The sequence below is a fragment of the Ursus maritimus genome, unplaced genomic scaffold (assembly GCF_017311325.1).
Source record: "Ursus maritimus isolate PB19 unplaced genomic scaffold, ASM1731132v1 scaffold_14, whole genome shotgun sequence".
NCBI classification, from domain to species: Eukaryota; Metazoa; Chordata; class Mammalia; order Carnivora; family Ursidae; genus Ursus; species Ursus maritimus.
In genome coordinates, this window is record NW_024423786.1 from 1,081,514 (window position 1) to 1,096,678 (window position 15,165).

Below are 15,165 nucleotides of genomic sequence, written 5' to 3' on the forward strand. Positions count from 1 at the left end.
CTGCAAAGGCTTTGCCTTTTCTCTGCTCTTCCAAATCCCACATGGTTCCTCTGGTTAGTACACTGTAGCCTGGAACTCTTCTGGAAGGGGCTCAGGTCTGGGAACTGGGCAGGGCTGTGACTTGTCTGTTCACTCTCAGGATAATTCCAGTCGAATGTCTCTTCATCAGACTTCTTACTTATGCAAACCAACTAAGACTTGACCAGACTGCCCAGTGTCTTAGTCCTAGGGATACCTTGGCTGGTTGACCACCACCAGAGATTCTTATCTCCTCTTTCAGTGGCTGGCTCCCCTGGGCTCTGTGGTCAGGGACACTGCCTGGACTCCTCCCATGAGCTCAGGGAGCCCATTTCCACAGCAGCATCTCCCAACTCAGTCCTGGCCTATGAAGAACAGCCACCACACACCTTCCCAGGTGCTGGAACCTCCTCACCACTGTGTCCCTCAATGCCTGGGGGACGCACTGCCAGGGATGGGTAAGCAGGCCATGCATCCTAAGTCCGAGCCCTGGGTCCCTTTCTCTGCAGCACACCGTGTGCAGATGCTACGTGACAGCCTCTGCCAGCTGTCCCAGCTGACTCGTCAGTCAGCAGTCTATCTCCCCATGGCACATTCGTCCCTTCCTGATGTGTACCTCACTTCACCCCTTGCAGTTCTTTGATGTGAGTATGTCCCCTCCACTGGCCAGTAGTATTCTCATCTCCTAAGGGCCAAGTGCTGTTGCAGGTCTGGAAGCAACCAGAAATGGGAGGTCTTGATGTGACTGAGTGTTCCCTGGAAGTGCCTGCCCCAGGGTCTTCAGGTAGCAGGAGGCTGACCTCCTCTCAAGACTGCGCCATTAAGAGGGCGCTGGTGGCTTAGGTGCCACAGGGAAGGCTGGCCCTGCCTCTGGGCCTTATAGACATAGGCAAGTGGGGGTCTTTGGGGGCAGGGCCGAGGCTTTGTCCCTTGAGGATCTGGTGCACTGTAGGCCCTCAGCCATTAGTTGCTCCCTGACTGAAGGAAGTGTTCTTTGTTTACTGGCAACAGTCAGCGGGGTTGAAGGCTTTGTGAGAGGAGGGAGAGGTGGGGCAGTGGGGGCAGGTGGCTCGTGTGAGGAGGAGGTTGGTTCCCAATGAAACATTGTTATGAGGTTGGGCAGAGTGGGTTCTGATAGCCTTGATCGTGGGTATGTATGGCAGGGGCTGAGCACAGAGCTAGAAGAGCAGGACTGGAAGGTTGGCCTTACTTCCATGGGAATTCTTGGACATCCAGCTAGTGTGGGCAAGGAGGTGGGCTGGAGGGGCAGACCAGAGGGAGGGAGGTCAGCCAGCCAGGACATGACTGAAGTTGCCCAGGTGAGAGGTGGCAAGGGCTCAGGGAGAGAAGGGTGGGGAAGGGATGGGCTATTGAGGATTAGGGCTCCTGGAGGTCTTCCACGCACTTCCTGATGCTGGCTCCCCGTCTGGTGAGTGCCCTGCTGGCAGGGGGTGAGCCCTGAAAGCCTCCAGCATCCCTGAACACGGCCAGCTGGGCACTGTGCCCCAACTGTGCAGACCCCCCACGCCAGGGCCACGGCCGCTGAGGGACCATGCTGTGGGTCTCTCATGGGCAGAAACAGCACCAGAAAGCTCTTCGGCCCCAGGTGGTCTCAGTGTGGCCCTCCTCAGACACAGTGACACTGCCGGTTCCTCCCTCGTCACAGACACCCAGAAGGTACCAGCCCGTATCCAGCCCACACGGCCCACGACTCAGGAGGGGTCTTCAGGGGCAGGCGGGGAGGTAAAGGTGCATCCTATCCTCCATTGTTCTTTCAGCAGAGGAACAAAGCCACGAGTGGCCTTTCCCCACTGCGTGTGCATGTGAAGTGATAGTTCCGGGAAGGACCCCGTCACAGGCGGCCTCTCCTTCACTAAGTGGCGGCCAGGGGCCAGTTTGTGTTTCCCTTCCTCTTGGGAGCAGAGCCCTCCCTTGGCTCTTGGCAGAAGGGCCATTTTTCCAGGCCCTGGCTCTTGGAATAGCTGCCTCCCGCCTGAGGGACGGGGGCCGCCGGAGGCCAGCATCGAGCAGCTGATAGTGATCCTGCGTGGCAGGTTGATCGATGGCGGGATCTTTGGGCTCCACTTACCCGGGCTGAATGGCACATCGTCGATAGCAGCCAGTTAACCAAGTCCTTGGTAACCAGCTGGTCTCGTCAGCGCCTCAGCCCTAGCTGCGGTTAAAACAAAACCTTTCCTGAACAGCTAGATTGGACCTGACGAAGATGAATGTCTAATTCACTTGGAATCTCCTTACTGCTGCCTGTAATAAAAAGCCTGCTCCATATATTCACCCCCTGCCGATGTTTCTCTGAAATTAAATATCAGGAGGACATATAATAGCCCAATTCCACACCGGGCCAATATTATCAGATTGATGTCAGCAGTGATAATGGAAGAAGGATAAGTTGATGAGATTTCATTTATTAAATAAGAGCACACAGAGGTTTGGGAGTACGCGTGTAAGGACACTGCGCACGCTCAGACAGAAAAGCCAGCTGGGTTTGTTCACAAGACCCCCCCTGCAGGCTCCGACGTGGGGTGACTCGGCCCGCCCCCTGGCACAAGCACCCACGACAGGAGGTGGGGCCCTGCCCTGCCCCAAGCTGGCTTCCCTGGTGGGAATGTTTGCCTCCTTCCTTTTCTCCTTCCCACCTTTCCACGTGGCTCTGCTGTGTGTCACCAGCTTTGTGCAGCCTCACAATCCTCATCTCCCTCCCTCCCTTTTCCTCCTGTGGGGGCATGCCTCATAGCCCTCCCCCTCGCCCGCCCTCCCCCGCTCCCCACTTTGAGTTGCCAACTTCTAGCTCCATTCCAGAGCCCTGCCAACCTTGTAGTTTGGGGCAAGTGTCTTTCATTTCTATTTGTACCCTTGGTTGTTTCTTCTTTGTGCAATTTTTTTGGAATTTTCCAAAGGCCAAGTAGAGCTAAAGTGGACCCAGCGTGGAGAGCAAGAGCTGTGCAGCCAGAACACACCAGGCTCTTATCCTGGCTCCATGTCACCGCTGTGTGACTGTGGGCAAGTTACTTAACCTCTCTGGACTAGTGTCCCCATCTGTACAATGGGGCGGTAATGCCCAGCTCACAGGTTGGCTGTGGCTATGCTTAGGACCTGGCATGCAGTAGGCCCTGGCAGGTATTGGTTTCAGAATGACCAGGACCACAGGCTCGCCCAGATGTAATCTCAAATGAGACCAGATTTCCCACCTGTGCAGTGGGAAGCATAGCAGCGTACCCCTTGTCTTCGCACCCCCCCCCCATAGCCTGCTCCTCAGCCCAGGAGCATGGGGAGGAGCTCTAGACCTGGACATGAATGAGAGCTCCCCCACTCGTCAACTAGGTGAAGCCAGTCAGAGGTACCCAGTGCTTCTCTAACTGGTGACCACACCGGGGTGGCAGAGATGAGACTGTGTCGACCACAGCGCCTGGCTGGTCATTGAAGTGTGGCTGCTGTGGCCAAGGAGCCCTGTGTCGCTGAGGGGCACACATTGCTCCTGGTTAGAAGGTAACTAGTGATTCACCTGCCTCCTACTAACATCCCCCGCCCTGCACTGCTCAGCACTCCCAGCTCTGCCTCCCCAGACTAGATCAGACCTTTCCTGCAGGACTGACTGCATGCATTTCCTGGAGCCGCTGTGATGAAGCACCAAGCCCAGGAGACTGTAAACAGGACCAGCTGTTGAGCCTTCCTCCAGGCTTCTGGTGTCGCCCGCAGGCCTTGGTGCTCCGTGACTTGCAGGCATGTCACTCCAGTCTGTGCCTCTGTTATCACAGGACCTTCTTTCTCCCAGTGCATCTGTGTCCCTATGTCTCTCCTTATAGGAACACCAGTCATACTGGGTTTGAGTCCTCCCCAGGCCAGAATGACCTCATCCTGACTATCTGCAACAACCCTGTTGCCCACTAAGTTTGCATACTGATGCTCCCAAAGATATGAATTTTGGCGGGAGACTCACTGATCCACTGACCTACGTGTGTGCAGATAGTTCTCAGGAGCCTTTGACCCCCCAGTCTCATCACATTGTCTTCTCTAGACAACAGTCCTGGCTACAAGTGACAGACACTTAACCCTAGGTAACCTCAGCCAAAGCTTGTGCTACAGGAAAGCTAAAAGTCCCTAGCTGAGAATCGAGAAGTTCAGATGATGGGAGGGTCTGTTTCCACGTGGGCTGTGGCCATGGCTGTTGGAGGCCCAGTTCTTTTTCTCCCTGCGGGGGCACGGCTTCAGCCCCGGACCTTTCACTGGGCCCATGGGGCTGTAGAGCTGTGCTAGCCCGGGCCTGGTGGTGTGGACCAAACCCCGCCTCCCTGGCCAGCGAGGTCAGAGCCATGTGGAATGACATGGAGCTACTGGAAGCCGTGCTGGGTGCATCTGCTCCATCTGGTGGTCTTGCTCTGTGAATTGGGTACAGTCGTAGACGAATGCATGGGACACTACTTCAGAAAGCTGAGTTCCCTTCCCTCCTGGCGCCCCTGTGCGGCAGTCTTAGGAACGGTCTTGTGGGCCCTCCTCAGGGCACACCCAGTCACCTGCTTTCCTGGCAGAGCTGTGAGCCTGCCCTGGCTTTCCAAGCCCTGTGTGGAGACAGGCTGCTAGCAGCCTGTGTCAGAATCCAGTGGTATGTGTGCTGGTTGGAACAGACCAAGGGGGTTCCCGTAGTGAGGGAAGGCTACTAAAGCTTCGCCCCATGGATGGGGGGAGCAAGACCGGAGAGGAGGAACAGACAGGAGCCCCGGGGTCTGCAGGCCATGTTTGGGGTACTTCCCCATGGTTCACCTGTGTCTTGGGGGAGATGAGAGCAAGGCCAAAAGGCCAGCAGGCTACCTAAGGCCTGAGACTAACACCCTCACTCAGCTTGTGAGGTGCTGGGGATACAGCCTGCCCTCTTAGGGCATTCAGGCTAGTGCCATAGTGGTATCAACTGCACGGCGAAACACAGATGATAGATGACAGTACCAGGGTGTGTGGGGGCTGCTCAAGGGCCATGGGAATGCAGTGGGGCAGCAGGCCTAAAGGAAGGCTCAGACCTGATTGCCGGTCCTGCTTGTCAGATGCTGAGTGTGAGCAAGCTGCTGGGTCTCTCTGAGCCAGTTTCTTCCCTTAAGATAAACTAAGGGAAGGTATCGTTCCTACCTTGTAAGGCTCTTCTGGTGATTAAATGAGATAATGCTTAGCACAGGTTCCCGTGAGCTGTAATCACCCAAGAAAAGGGTTTGTAACTGGCTTGGTTTTTTTTAAAGAAATCTGGCCTGCTTTATGTTCTAGAAAAATCACCAATTGCAGTAAAGAGAATGGGCTGGAGGTAAGGAGGAGTTTAAGCAGCTATTGTCATAATGACGGGGACTAGGAAATAGATGAGGGGGCTTCTGGAAGACAAATCCTAGGGCAGCTTTGGTGTGGTGGGAAGTTGGGAGTGAGTTGTGGGGAAAGTCAGAGTCAACTGGGCATCCGGCCAGTCTGACTAGTTTAAGAGTGCAGGACCGAGAACCAGGCCTGCTTGGTCGCTGTGGGCTGCTCAGCCATCAGTGCCCACACAGGCCTAGAGCTCCGCCGTGAAGCATGGACTGGGAGCCCCATGCTGTGGGGAGAACAGGGGTCACAGCTGGAGCTCCCAGTGAGCAGAAGGAGAGGGGCTAGTGGAACAGAGTCAGAACAGGGCCTCTCGGTCTCTGGGGATAGATGGTGCTGCTGGTCATAGCAGGGCTGTGCTGATTGCCCTGAGCAAGAAGAGCCTAATAAGGCTGACTTGGGGAGCAGGGGTAAGTGCTAGGTAGCGGAGCCCTGGGCGGTGCTTCTTGGAAAGGAGAGTGGCTGACAGCAAGGTAAGAGGAACACGTGGTTTGTGCTTGAAATGTTTTTCTGCTTTTTGGAAAAATGAGTGTGTTGGTGGACAAAGTAGAATGGTGTAGGTATAAGGGGAAAAGATCAGTAGGAGAGACCACTCAGGTGCTGGGGGGTGAGAAGGAATTGCTGATGGAGGGCCCTACAGGAAGACCCCTGAAGAAAGCTGGGGATGCCAAGGTGAAGATGTGCTCTGTGCCTGTAGGGTAGTGATGGACTGTGCTAGAGACACGAGGAAGAAGATCCTGAGACAGTAGGGAGGGGGCTGAGGGAGGGAAGCTGGTGAAGCAAAGAAGAGGCCAGGGGAGCTCAGGGAGGGCTGGGCCTCAGGAGGCCTGAGCGCTAAGGGGGAGAGGAAGACCTTCTAGGAGAATCTTTATGGCCAGTGAGAAGGCCTAGGAGAGTCTGCTCTGAGAACCACTCAGATTTGGAGCAGGAGCGGGGCAGGGGAGGCAGGAGACAGGCAGGTAGGGCTCCCACAAACAGGAGCCAGAAGCCCAGTGGAGCGTCTGAGGGGGATAAAAGACATCTGGCAAAGCAGGATGGTTGGAAAGGAGAGCGGTGAGTGCCATCTAGGTATGCCCAGGTAAGGGTCAGTTAGGTCACCAGGAGTGGGAGAATGAGTCTCTGAGCTGTTTGGGATTTGAAATGGATACATCTTCAATATCCAGTTTGAATGGAGGAAGGTAGGGCTGGTTTAGTTAGATGCAAAAAGGATACATGAAGAATGAAGGTAGGAGGAGACATCTAGACTGAAGCTGGGAGAAACATCTAGAATGAAGGCAGGGGGAGACATCTAGACTGAAGCTGGGAGAAACATCTAGAATGAAGGCAGGGGGAGACATCTAGACTGAAGGTGGAGGAAACATCTAGAATGAAGGGGAAACATCTAGGACGACTCCAGGTTTTCAACTGAGATGGGCGGCTGGAGGGATAGCCATGCCTGCCACTCATCAAAGCAGGAAACTAGGGAAGGGGAGGGGGCTCCTTGGTTCTAGATGGTGAATTCCACTGAGGAAATGGGGAGTCGGTATAACATGGGATGCTTGGCATGAAGACTCCAGGGGCCTGTTGGATTCAGAAGTCTTGAGGTCCATAGGGTAAACTGTGGAATGGACCTGGGGATTGACAGTGGGAGGAGGAGAAGTTCGGGGTTTGGAGGGAGTGATGGATGAGCCAGCTTGGGGGGTTGCATGGCAAAGGTAAAGGAGTAAGGAGCCTGTATGCCCAGAGAGGGAGGGGAGGGGAGGGGAGCAGGCGACCCAGAGGTGGAAGGTTTCCCAGCGTGTGGTGCCTGGTGGTGAGAACAACTCCCGCTTTTCAGACAGTGAGTTGGCTGGCGGTGGGGAGCAACCAAGGAAGGGCAGCTCTTCACTGCTGGCCTTGATGGCCTGACTGTGGTGCCGTTGGATGGGAAGGAAGAGTGGGTTTTCATTCCTGGCTAATACTTCGCCTTTTTCTAAAGTTCTTTATCACTGCTCTTGTGGAAAGAAGGAAATAGAACTCTGGTTCATGGGCAGCATGGGGTAGGGGGCTACATGATACTGAACGCCCAGAGGTCATCATGACATTGTTGGCCTTTCTGAGGCCCTCACCCCCAGCATCTGTGCGGTGCCCCTGGTCGGTCCTCCAGGGCCTGGTATCTGAGTGGACCCAGTGGTCTCTGCCACCTGCCCATCGTGTGCCCCACCTGTGGCCATCACGCCAGCTCTCAGGGGAGGCAGAGTGTGGACCCTTTGTTCAGAGGAAACAACATTCAGCCCGTTTCCTCAGTGATTTTGACACCACCTGACCAGAAGCCATGCTGGTGTTGAGGACTGACTCCTGTGTGCCAAGTCTTGGGCAGCTCTGCTCAGTGGGGCCCTCCTCCCCATTTGACCCTTGACCACACAGTGGAAAGTAGCAAAGCCAGAACCTTGCCCCAGGTTTGGGGCAAAACCTGTGTTTACCCCATCGGTCCACAGGACACCACACTCATGGGTCTGCTGGATCCTGGGAGAAGATACACTGTGATCGGTACCATAAGACTCCTGGGGAAGAAGGCACCAGCAAGGCCTGGGTGAGATCTGAACAGGGTCTGGAAGATACTAGAGCTTAGGTTACAGGGAGAGGGACATGTTCAGGGCAGGTCCCCCCTTTGAGCTGACATCTGGAGTCCCAGCTCCAGAACCCCTCGTCTGCACTCTTCACCAAGTGCCACGTAACACCAGCCTCCCTTCTTCAGCTCTCCTCCCACCACAGCCCGACCACTGACAGCCAGGTTGTTGGTGAGAGCAGCCCTTCACGACACACTCCGTTGTGCACACGGCTGTCTGACCTTCATCAGCCTAGGGCCTGTGCTGTTCCCATTTGCAGGTGAGGGAAGTAAGGGCCAGAGAGGTGAGCTGCCTTCCTTAGTAACACGCTCTCGGCCTTCTGACCTGGGTGATGCTAACCCCCTCAAAGCCACGTGGACCATTAGATCTAAATATGGGGCAGGGAACATCCCTCAGATAGGGAAGCAGGACTTATCTCAACCCCTGGAAAGTTCATAGCACATTGTGGATGCATTTTTTGTGCATTTGAAAAGCAGCTGTTCATAGACTGAATGTTTCTCCGTATCTGTGCTGATTTGTATGCAGTGTAAACAGGGTTGCTGTGGACCAGGGCAGGGTGGAGCTGTGCTTGGATAGAATGCACCTGATTTCATGAATGGCAGGACCCCAGACCCTGCCCTGCCTTGCTTCAGAGAAAGCATTGTATTTGGAGAGCTGTGCTCTCACTGTCCTCCTATCCCATTCAGAGCCATTTAGTGGGCAAACGGGTGAAATTTCTTCCAGCTGACATTTGCCTGCCATCCTGTCTCCTCATATTGTTCCTGACAGATCCCAGAGGAGAGAAGCCTCTGGAGTCCCAGAGGTGATACTGGTGTGGAGGAGATGGATTTCGCCATGGCCCAGTTTCTCCTGAACTTGGAGCCCACTGGGGGTTCTGTGATGTTTGCCCTCAAAATGCAGGGGCCTTTATCCAGGGACCTGAAACTAAAGTAGGTGGGGACAGACAGAGAGGGACAAGATCTGAAACAACTCTCCACCTTTTTACAGCTGCAGAGTGAAAGCCAGCGCCCCTGTGGCAGGTCTGGGGAGGGCCAGGCCTCTCATGGGGTCAGAACTGGGACTCCAGGGCAACTTGGCCATACCACCTGGCCCAGGCCCCCTGACTCCACCTGTCCTGTTTCCCTGTACGCCTCTGCCTCCACTGAGCCTGGTACTCCCCCAACCACGGATGCCTGCAGAGTACCTGCCAGCTGCTGGGCTGCAGCCGGTACAGGCCCTCATGGGGGTCACGTGATGGTGGGGGGTGCTGCCTTGGGGGGTACAAAAAGGGGTGTAACAAAGCCTGTGCCCTTGGGGGCTATAGCAACAGACGGAGCAGGAAGAACCACAAAAAGATGTGGCCTCATGGGCTTCAGCCTAGCAAGGGCTGGAATCAGGAAGGCACAAGCTGTGTCTTCCTCAGAATGGAGAACCAGAGAGTAAAACAAAGAGGGGAAGAGAGCTGAGATGGAGGGCAGAAAGCAGAAATCTGTGCATTCCCGGTGTCCTCCGGAGAACATCAGAACAACTGGAAGTGAAGCAGTTAGCATAGTTGTAGAGAGATGAAATGCCCATCAAAAGGCTGAAAACCGGGGCGCCTGGGTGGCTCAGATGGTTGAGTGTCTGCCTTTGGCTCAGGTCATGATCCCAGGGGCCTGGGATTGAGTCCTGCATCCAGCTCCCTGCTCAGCAGGGAGCCTGCTTCTCCCTCTCCCTCTGCCATTCCCTCCACTTGTGCTCTCTGGCTCTCTCTCTCTGTCAAATAAATAGAATAAATAAAATTTTTTAATAAAAAAAGGCTGAAAATCCATTTTGAAAGACCCACAATTAGACGCCTCCAAGTCAAAGGGTTTTTAAATATGAAAATGGAGAGACATCCTACAAGCATTGGGGGGAGTCAGGTGGGCACCCCAATGACCCCAGTTGTGGGCAGTGGCAGACAGAACCCAGTAAAGGGGGTCCCAGGGTCCAGAGAGGGAAGGGATGAACCCTAGGAGCCCATCTGCCTCCCCTGTGTAAAGATGGGAGGCTAGTGCTGAGACAAGACCCTGTATGTCCTAAGTAAGAAATCTCTAAGACCTCATCCATGCCATGTAGACACAAAACAGGCCGTGATCTCAAGGACTAGAGTGGCATGGTACTAGAGGGCCAGCCTTGGTCTTGTGGCTGCATCCTCAAAGCCTCATGGAACCACACATTGTTGGCGAAGAGCCAGGCCAGCGTGGCCTCAGGAGCCATCCTTTCTGCTCCTCTCCTTCCCAGGAGCAGGAAGGCTCCTTCTCCCACCACATGTTTACTTCCCTTGCACGAGGCAGCAGGCCTGAGGATGATAGTAGCCAACACATGGGGATGGTGCAGGGGAAGGAAGGGGGCCCCGGGTCCGGCATGGCCTCATTGGTGGCACAGCAATAGCAGAAGTGCCACCTCCAAGCTAGTAAAATGAGACCAGTAAATACTTAGCGTATCTCACCTGCTAAGCCGCTGAGCATTCCATTGCTTGCTGTTCTTAACTGATGACTCGGTTTATTTGAGTTCTTTTAAAATAATAATGGTGCCGCTCCATTCCAGCACCGACTGCATGGCTGGATTTCTAAACTATAGAGACACTGGGCTGGGAGAATTATGAACCTGCAAGTCTCCCCACTGTGTGACGGAGGCAGAGCTGCGTCAAGCATCATAGTGATGGTCTTGCTGCTGAGAACCTTCAGGAGTAGCTTTCTGTATTTTTACAGTTCCCACCAAGTGCCCTGGCCATGGGTGGTATTTATTCTGAAAGGCCACTCAGGTGTTGGGGGTCCATCTCTGGTAGCAAAGGTTCTTGCGTGGACCTGGCCTGAAAAAACAATCTGTGGAAACAGTGCAACCAAACCCACATAAACAAATACATCCGCCCCCTTTCCACTTCCCAGCAGGTGACATTGGGCAGGTTACTTAATCCTCTGTACCCCAGTTTCTTGATTTGCACCAAGGGATGAGAAATCATAGCACGTACGGCACAGAGCTGCTAGGAGTCTGCGAGTAGGATGGTGCCTGGCGTGCAGTGTGAGTGTGCGCAGGCATGTGCGTGCGTGTGAGACACTGAATGCGTGCATGCATGCATGTGGGAGAGAAGGGGGAAGGGAGGGGGGCAATGGAAGATGTCAGGAAGTAGACAAACTAGTCAAAGTCACCCAAGGATGCTGGTGACCCATTTTAGGATAATCTTTATCTCACTTGGGTTTTATTTCGTATTTTAGAAAAGAAAACATACTCATTTTTTGTAGGTTCTGAACCTACTTTGATAAAGAAAAGAGAGTAAAGCATCCCCCCAGTACTGCAGAGGTTATCTCTAGGAAGTGAGGTTCTAAAAATGTTCTGTATTTTTTTAGATATTTCTATACTTTTCCAGGCTTCTTCATTGTGCACGTATTAGGTTTTGAAATCAGATGAACAACTTTGTATAAGAAAAGAGTTACAGTGTGTGTGATCACATGGTCACAGTAGGGTGTACCCCTTAGGCAGGAAGAGTCCTACGTGGCAACAGGTAGGGGCACAAGGGGCTTCCAGCTGGCCACCTTGGCCCCTCTCCCCTTAGGGCTAGAGCCAGTGTGGACCCCAGTCCCCTGGGCGTCTGCTGCTGTGTGACAGTGCTCAAGCCCCTGCGTCCCCTGGTCCTCCCCCCAGGCCCACCTGCTCTCTGTCCCCGCAGGCCCCGCAGGATAGAGCCCGTGTGCTCAGGGCTGCAGGCCCAGATCCTCCGCTGCTATCGTGACCACCTACAAGAAGTGCTCCTGTGCTCAGACCTGGTCAAGGCTTACCAGCACTGCGTGAGTGCTGCCCACAAGGTAAGGCCTCGCCCTGCCCTCCTGCCTGGGCTGCTGGGCTCTTGGGTGCGTGAGGGCAGGGAGCGAGTGCTGGAGTCTCTCTGCCTGTCTTTGCTAAGTCAGACATGCTAACCTCAAGCCTCTGTGCCTTTTGCACAGTGACAGTCTCAAGCTTTCAATTTCCTCTGTCACTTCCCGGTTCAGACGTTCTACCTTGCTGATCCCATGACTGCTCTCAGATAGCTGGGTTAGGAAAAGAGGGCCCAGGGCACTGGACCCCACTAGGCTGGGTCCGGGAGCAGCTCTGAGTAAGCTCTGGGTCCCATGTTCAAAGGAGCGGCCACCTGGTAAAGAGCACACATGTGCTACCCATTTCTTACCCTTTGAGCAGTTGAAGGTGGGAGCTCAGAGGAGGGCCCATGGTGTAGGGTAGGTGTCCCAGAAAGGGCAGTGACAGCCCTAGAAGGAAAAGAGCCTCTGGGTTCAGGGAGGTGGAACTGTGGGTATGGCCTGTCTGACTGAGTGAGGGAGCGAAGCATACCTCTCAGCCCACCCCACTTCTGTGCTGGTCTGAAGGGGCATGCTGGCACCCAGCCTCTGGTGAGTGGGAAGGGGTCACTGTGGTCCCGGGTCTTACACACTCCCCAGCCCTCCTGCAGGGCAGCAGTGGGGTATCCTAGATGTCTAAGTTTGGCAGTGGGCCTCCCCTGAGACGTGGTCCCAAGGTCTTGCCCTCCTTCCGTGACCCTCCCAGCCAGCTCCCAATCCTATCCTCTCACCTCCCCCCTGTTCCTCTTCTAGACAATTCCATCCCCCTTCCCAGGCCCAGCAGTTCACTGCCCAGGCTCGACCTAGCCCCTCCCCATCATTCACTTGGGGCACCTGGCTTGGACCTCCCAGAGGGCTGGCATGTTTGTTCAGAGGGATGTAGGATGGGGCCTTCTTCCCAAGGAAAAGCCCCTTTTGCCTGAGTAGGAGACAAGCTGCTGTAGGTAATGATGGTGGGAAGGCTGAGGTCAGAGGTCAGGTGGCCCTCGGGCTAGGTCTGGCAGCCTCCTCAACAGCCCGGCCTCACCAGAGCCCTCCTCACTTCTCTGTCAGCGTGGGCCCCGTGGGGTGAAGCTGCTGCAGCGCTGGCTGCCTCTCACGCACAGGGTGCGGTGTGCCTGTCTGGGCTTTGAGGCCTGCTGCCCGGAGCGGGCTGTGGGACAGCCCAGAGCCCAGCAGCGGCTTTACACGGCACCAGGTAGGTGTGGAGCCTGGGTAGGAGCTCACGTTTCCTCCCTGCTGTGGACCATAGAAAGCTGTTGGCTCCATTTCAAGTTGAGCAGGAAAGGTACTGCCAACAGTCCCTGCAGAGCGGAGTGGAGCTGGGCCAGGCTCCCTGCACCATCCCGCATGGCCGTGGGAACAGGTGGCCCTCCTGCGCCCCTTTCTATCTACCAAGGTGTTTGTGAAGGCTTGCATAAGAACCCTTGCCCTGTGGGGATCAGCGGGCCATTGCCCCTGCTTGCGTACCATGCACCTAACTTTCTACGGAGGGAGAGACCTGGGGTCCTGCTGTGGCCCTCTTTATTCCCCACAGAGCCCTCTGGCACCCCCCAGCCCCGACCACCCTGCCTCTCTTCCTTCAGGCCCCACGGCCACAGGGTTTTCAGCCCCTCCCCCAGCAGAGTGTATCTTTAACAAACACATCTCACCAATATATCTTCATTGCACCGAGGCAAAAATGTGATTACGAAGGAAGACAGATTGCATTTAACTCCAGTGTGTTCTCTGTAGCTCTCACACGCCTGAGAGAGGCTCTGGGGCACTGCCAGGCCTGGCTCCCTCCTTCCCGGCCCCCACCCCCCTGGTGTTATTAAAGCCTAAATTGGAGACTGAGCAACTGGCAGCAGCAGAGGCCGGCCCTGCTCCCGCCGCGCTGTGTCTGCAGCGTTCCCTCGGAAGAAGTGTGTTCCGCCGACTCCTGCAGGGCTCAGTCCCCAGACACACACACTGCACCCTGTGGGTGAGATGCAACAAGTGTTGCTGCCCTCTGCCATCCCCTGCCTCCGAAGGCTCCTCGTGGAGCCAGGGATGGGCCTAGAGCGTCTCTGATCGTGATTTGCTTCTAGAAGCACCAGGTGGCAGGAGCCCTCATCTCTGGCAGACAGGGAGCAGGTATCAGACAGAGGCCTACCTGGTCAGAAGCTGGGGTGGGAGGCACCTCTGCAGAGCTCCTGCCAGCACCTGTGTCGTGCCTTCCAAGCCCAGGGATGTGTACATGTGTGCGGATGTGGGCAGTGCTTCGGAGGCAGGTTCCAGCAAGAAACAGCCTGATTGTGAGCACTCTCTCTGTCTGGTTTCACGTAGAAAATTCTGAGTAGTTAAGTAAGAAAACAGGGAGACATCGGTGGGGCAAAGTAGCATTGGGCTGAGGCCTGCCTACCTGTAAGGGGGGGTCAGGGAGGTCAGATGGATACAGGGTCCATGTTAGCAGGCTGCTGCCGGCCTGTGTTGAGGGGGGCACAGGGCATGGAGGCAAAGAGACCCAGTCGCAGGTCTCAGGGACCAGCTGGGAGGCACCCTCTCCATTAAGCAGTCACACTCATGGGCATCCCAAAAGCCGGGGGCCCTCTTGGAGCCAAGCCCTGGGGGATGCACAGATTTCCCAGCAGAGTGGGCCATGACTGAACTATGACCTGTTCTCCTTTGTAGGGGTGAGGAGCGGCCCTCAATCCTGGCCCTGGCAGTGACTTGGAGCCCTGAAGAAGGAACCAGTTATGGGACCACAGTCCACGGCGCCCTAGGCCATAGCCATTTCCTCCTGGGAGCCTGTGGATGCAATGTGTTTGAGAAATAGAGTATGTGCTACTGTCCGAAAACAAATAAAGCAAATGTCTTTGTTTTCAGTCATTCTCTCGGCTGGCAGGCAGCCACTGCTGCCTCCTCTCTGTACGTACCTGTGCTGGACCATGGCGATGCAGGCTGAATGAAACAGGCTGTTCCCCTTGGGGAGCACCCAGCCTAGCAGGGGAGACAGATGTGGAAACCCACAACTATGCTGCAACAGCAAAAGGCCGGCCAGAAGCAGGTATGAGATGAAATGAGGGGAATGCAGTTCTTTCTAGGGATGGAACAGAGCGAACGGTCCAGTTTCCCGACAGAGGTTGTGTCTGAGGTCCAGCGTAGAAGCCGAACGGAGGACTTGCTGGGCAAGCCAGAGGCTTGGGTGAGTGAGACCCCTAGATGCCTGGCTCAGGGGGCACAGAGCATGCACAGCTGAGCTTTGCAGAGAGCAGAGTGGGGGCTGGGTGGGGTAGCAGGGATGCCAGGCCAAGACATTGGGGGGTCCCTCTGAGGGATATCGCTGTGGCTCTCAGGGAGGGTGGGCTCAAGTAGGGTAAGACTGAGTGCCAAGGAAAGCCCTGCAGGCACTCAAGGGC

The 15,165-nt window shown here is 55.3% G+C and overlaps 1 protein-coding gene across 1 annotated transcript in view; it reads left to right on the forward strand.

The window, feature by feature from the left end:
- CHCHD6 (coiled-coil-helix-coiled-coil-helix domain containing 6) overlaps nt 1-14,631 on the forward strand; it is a 242,514-nt gene extending 227,883 nt beyond the window's left edge. The window contains exons 7-8 of the mRNA XM_040628357.1: nt 11,623-11,758; nt 14,438-14,631. Coding sequence (XP_040484291.1) covers nt 11,623-11,758; nt 14,438-14,443 — 142 coding nt within the window. The 3' untranslated portion in view covers nt 14,444-14,631. The remainder of the gene's footprint in view (nt 1-11,622; nt 11,759-14,437) is intronic.
- Nucleotides 14,632-15,165: the final 534 nt, after the last annotated feature.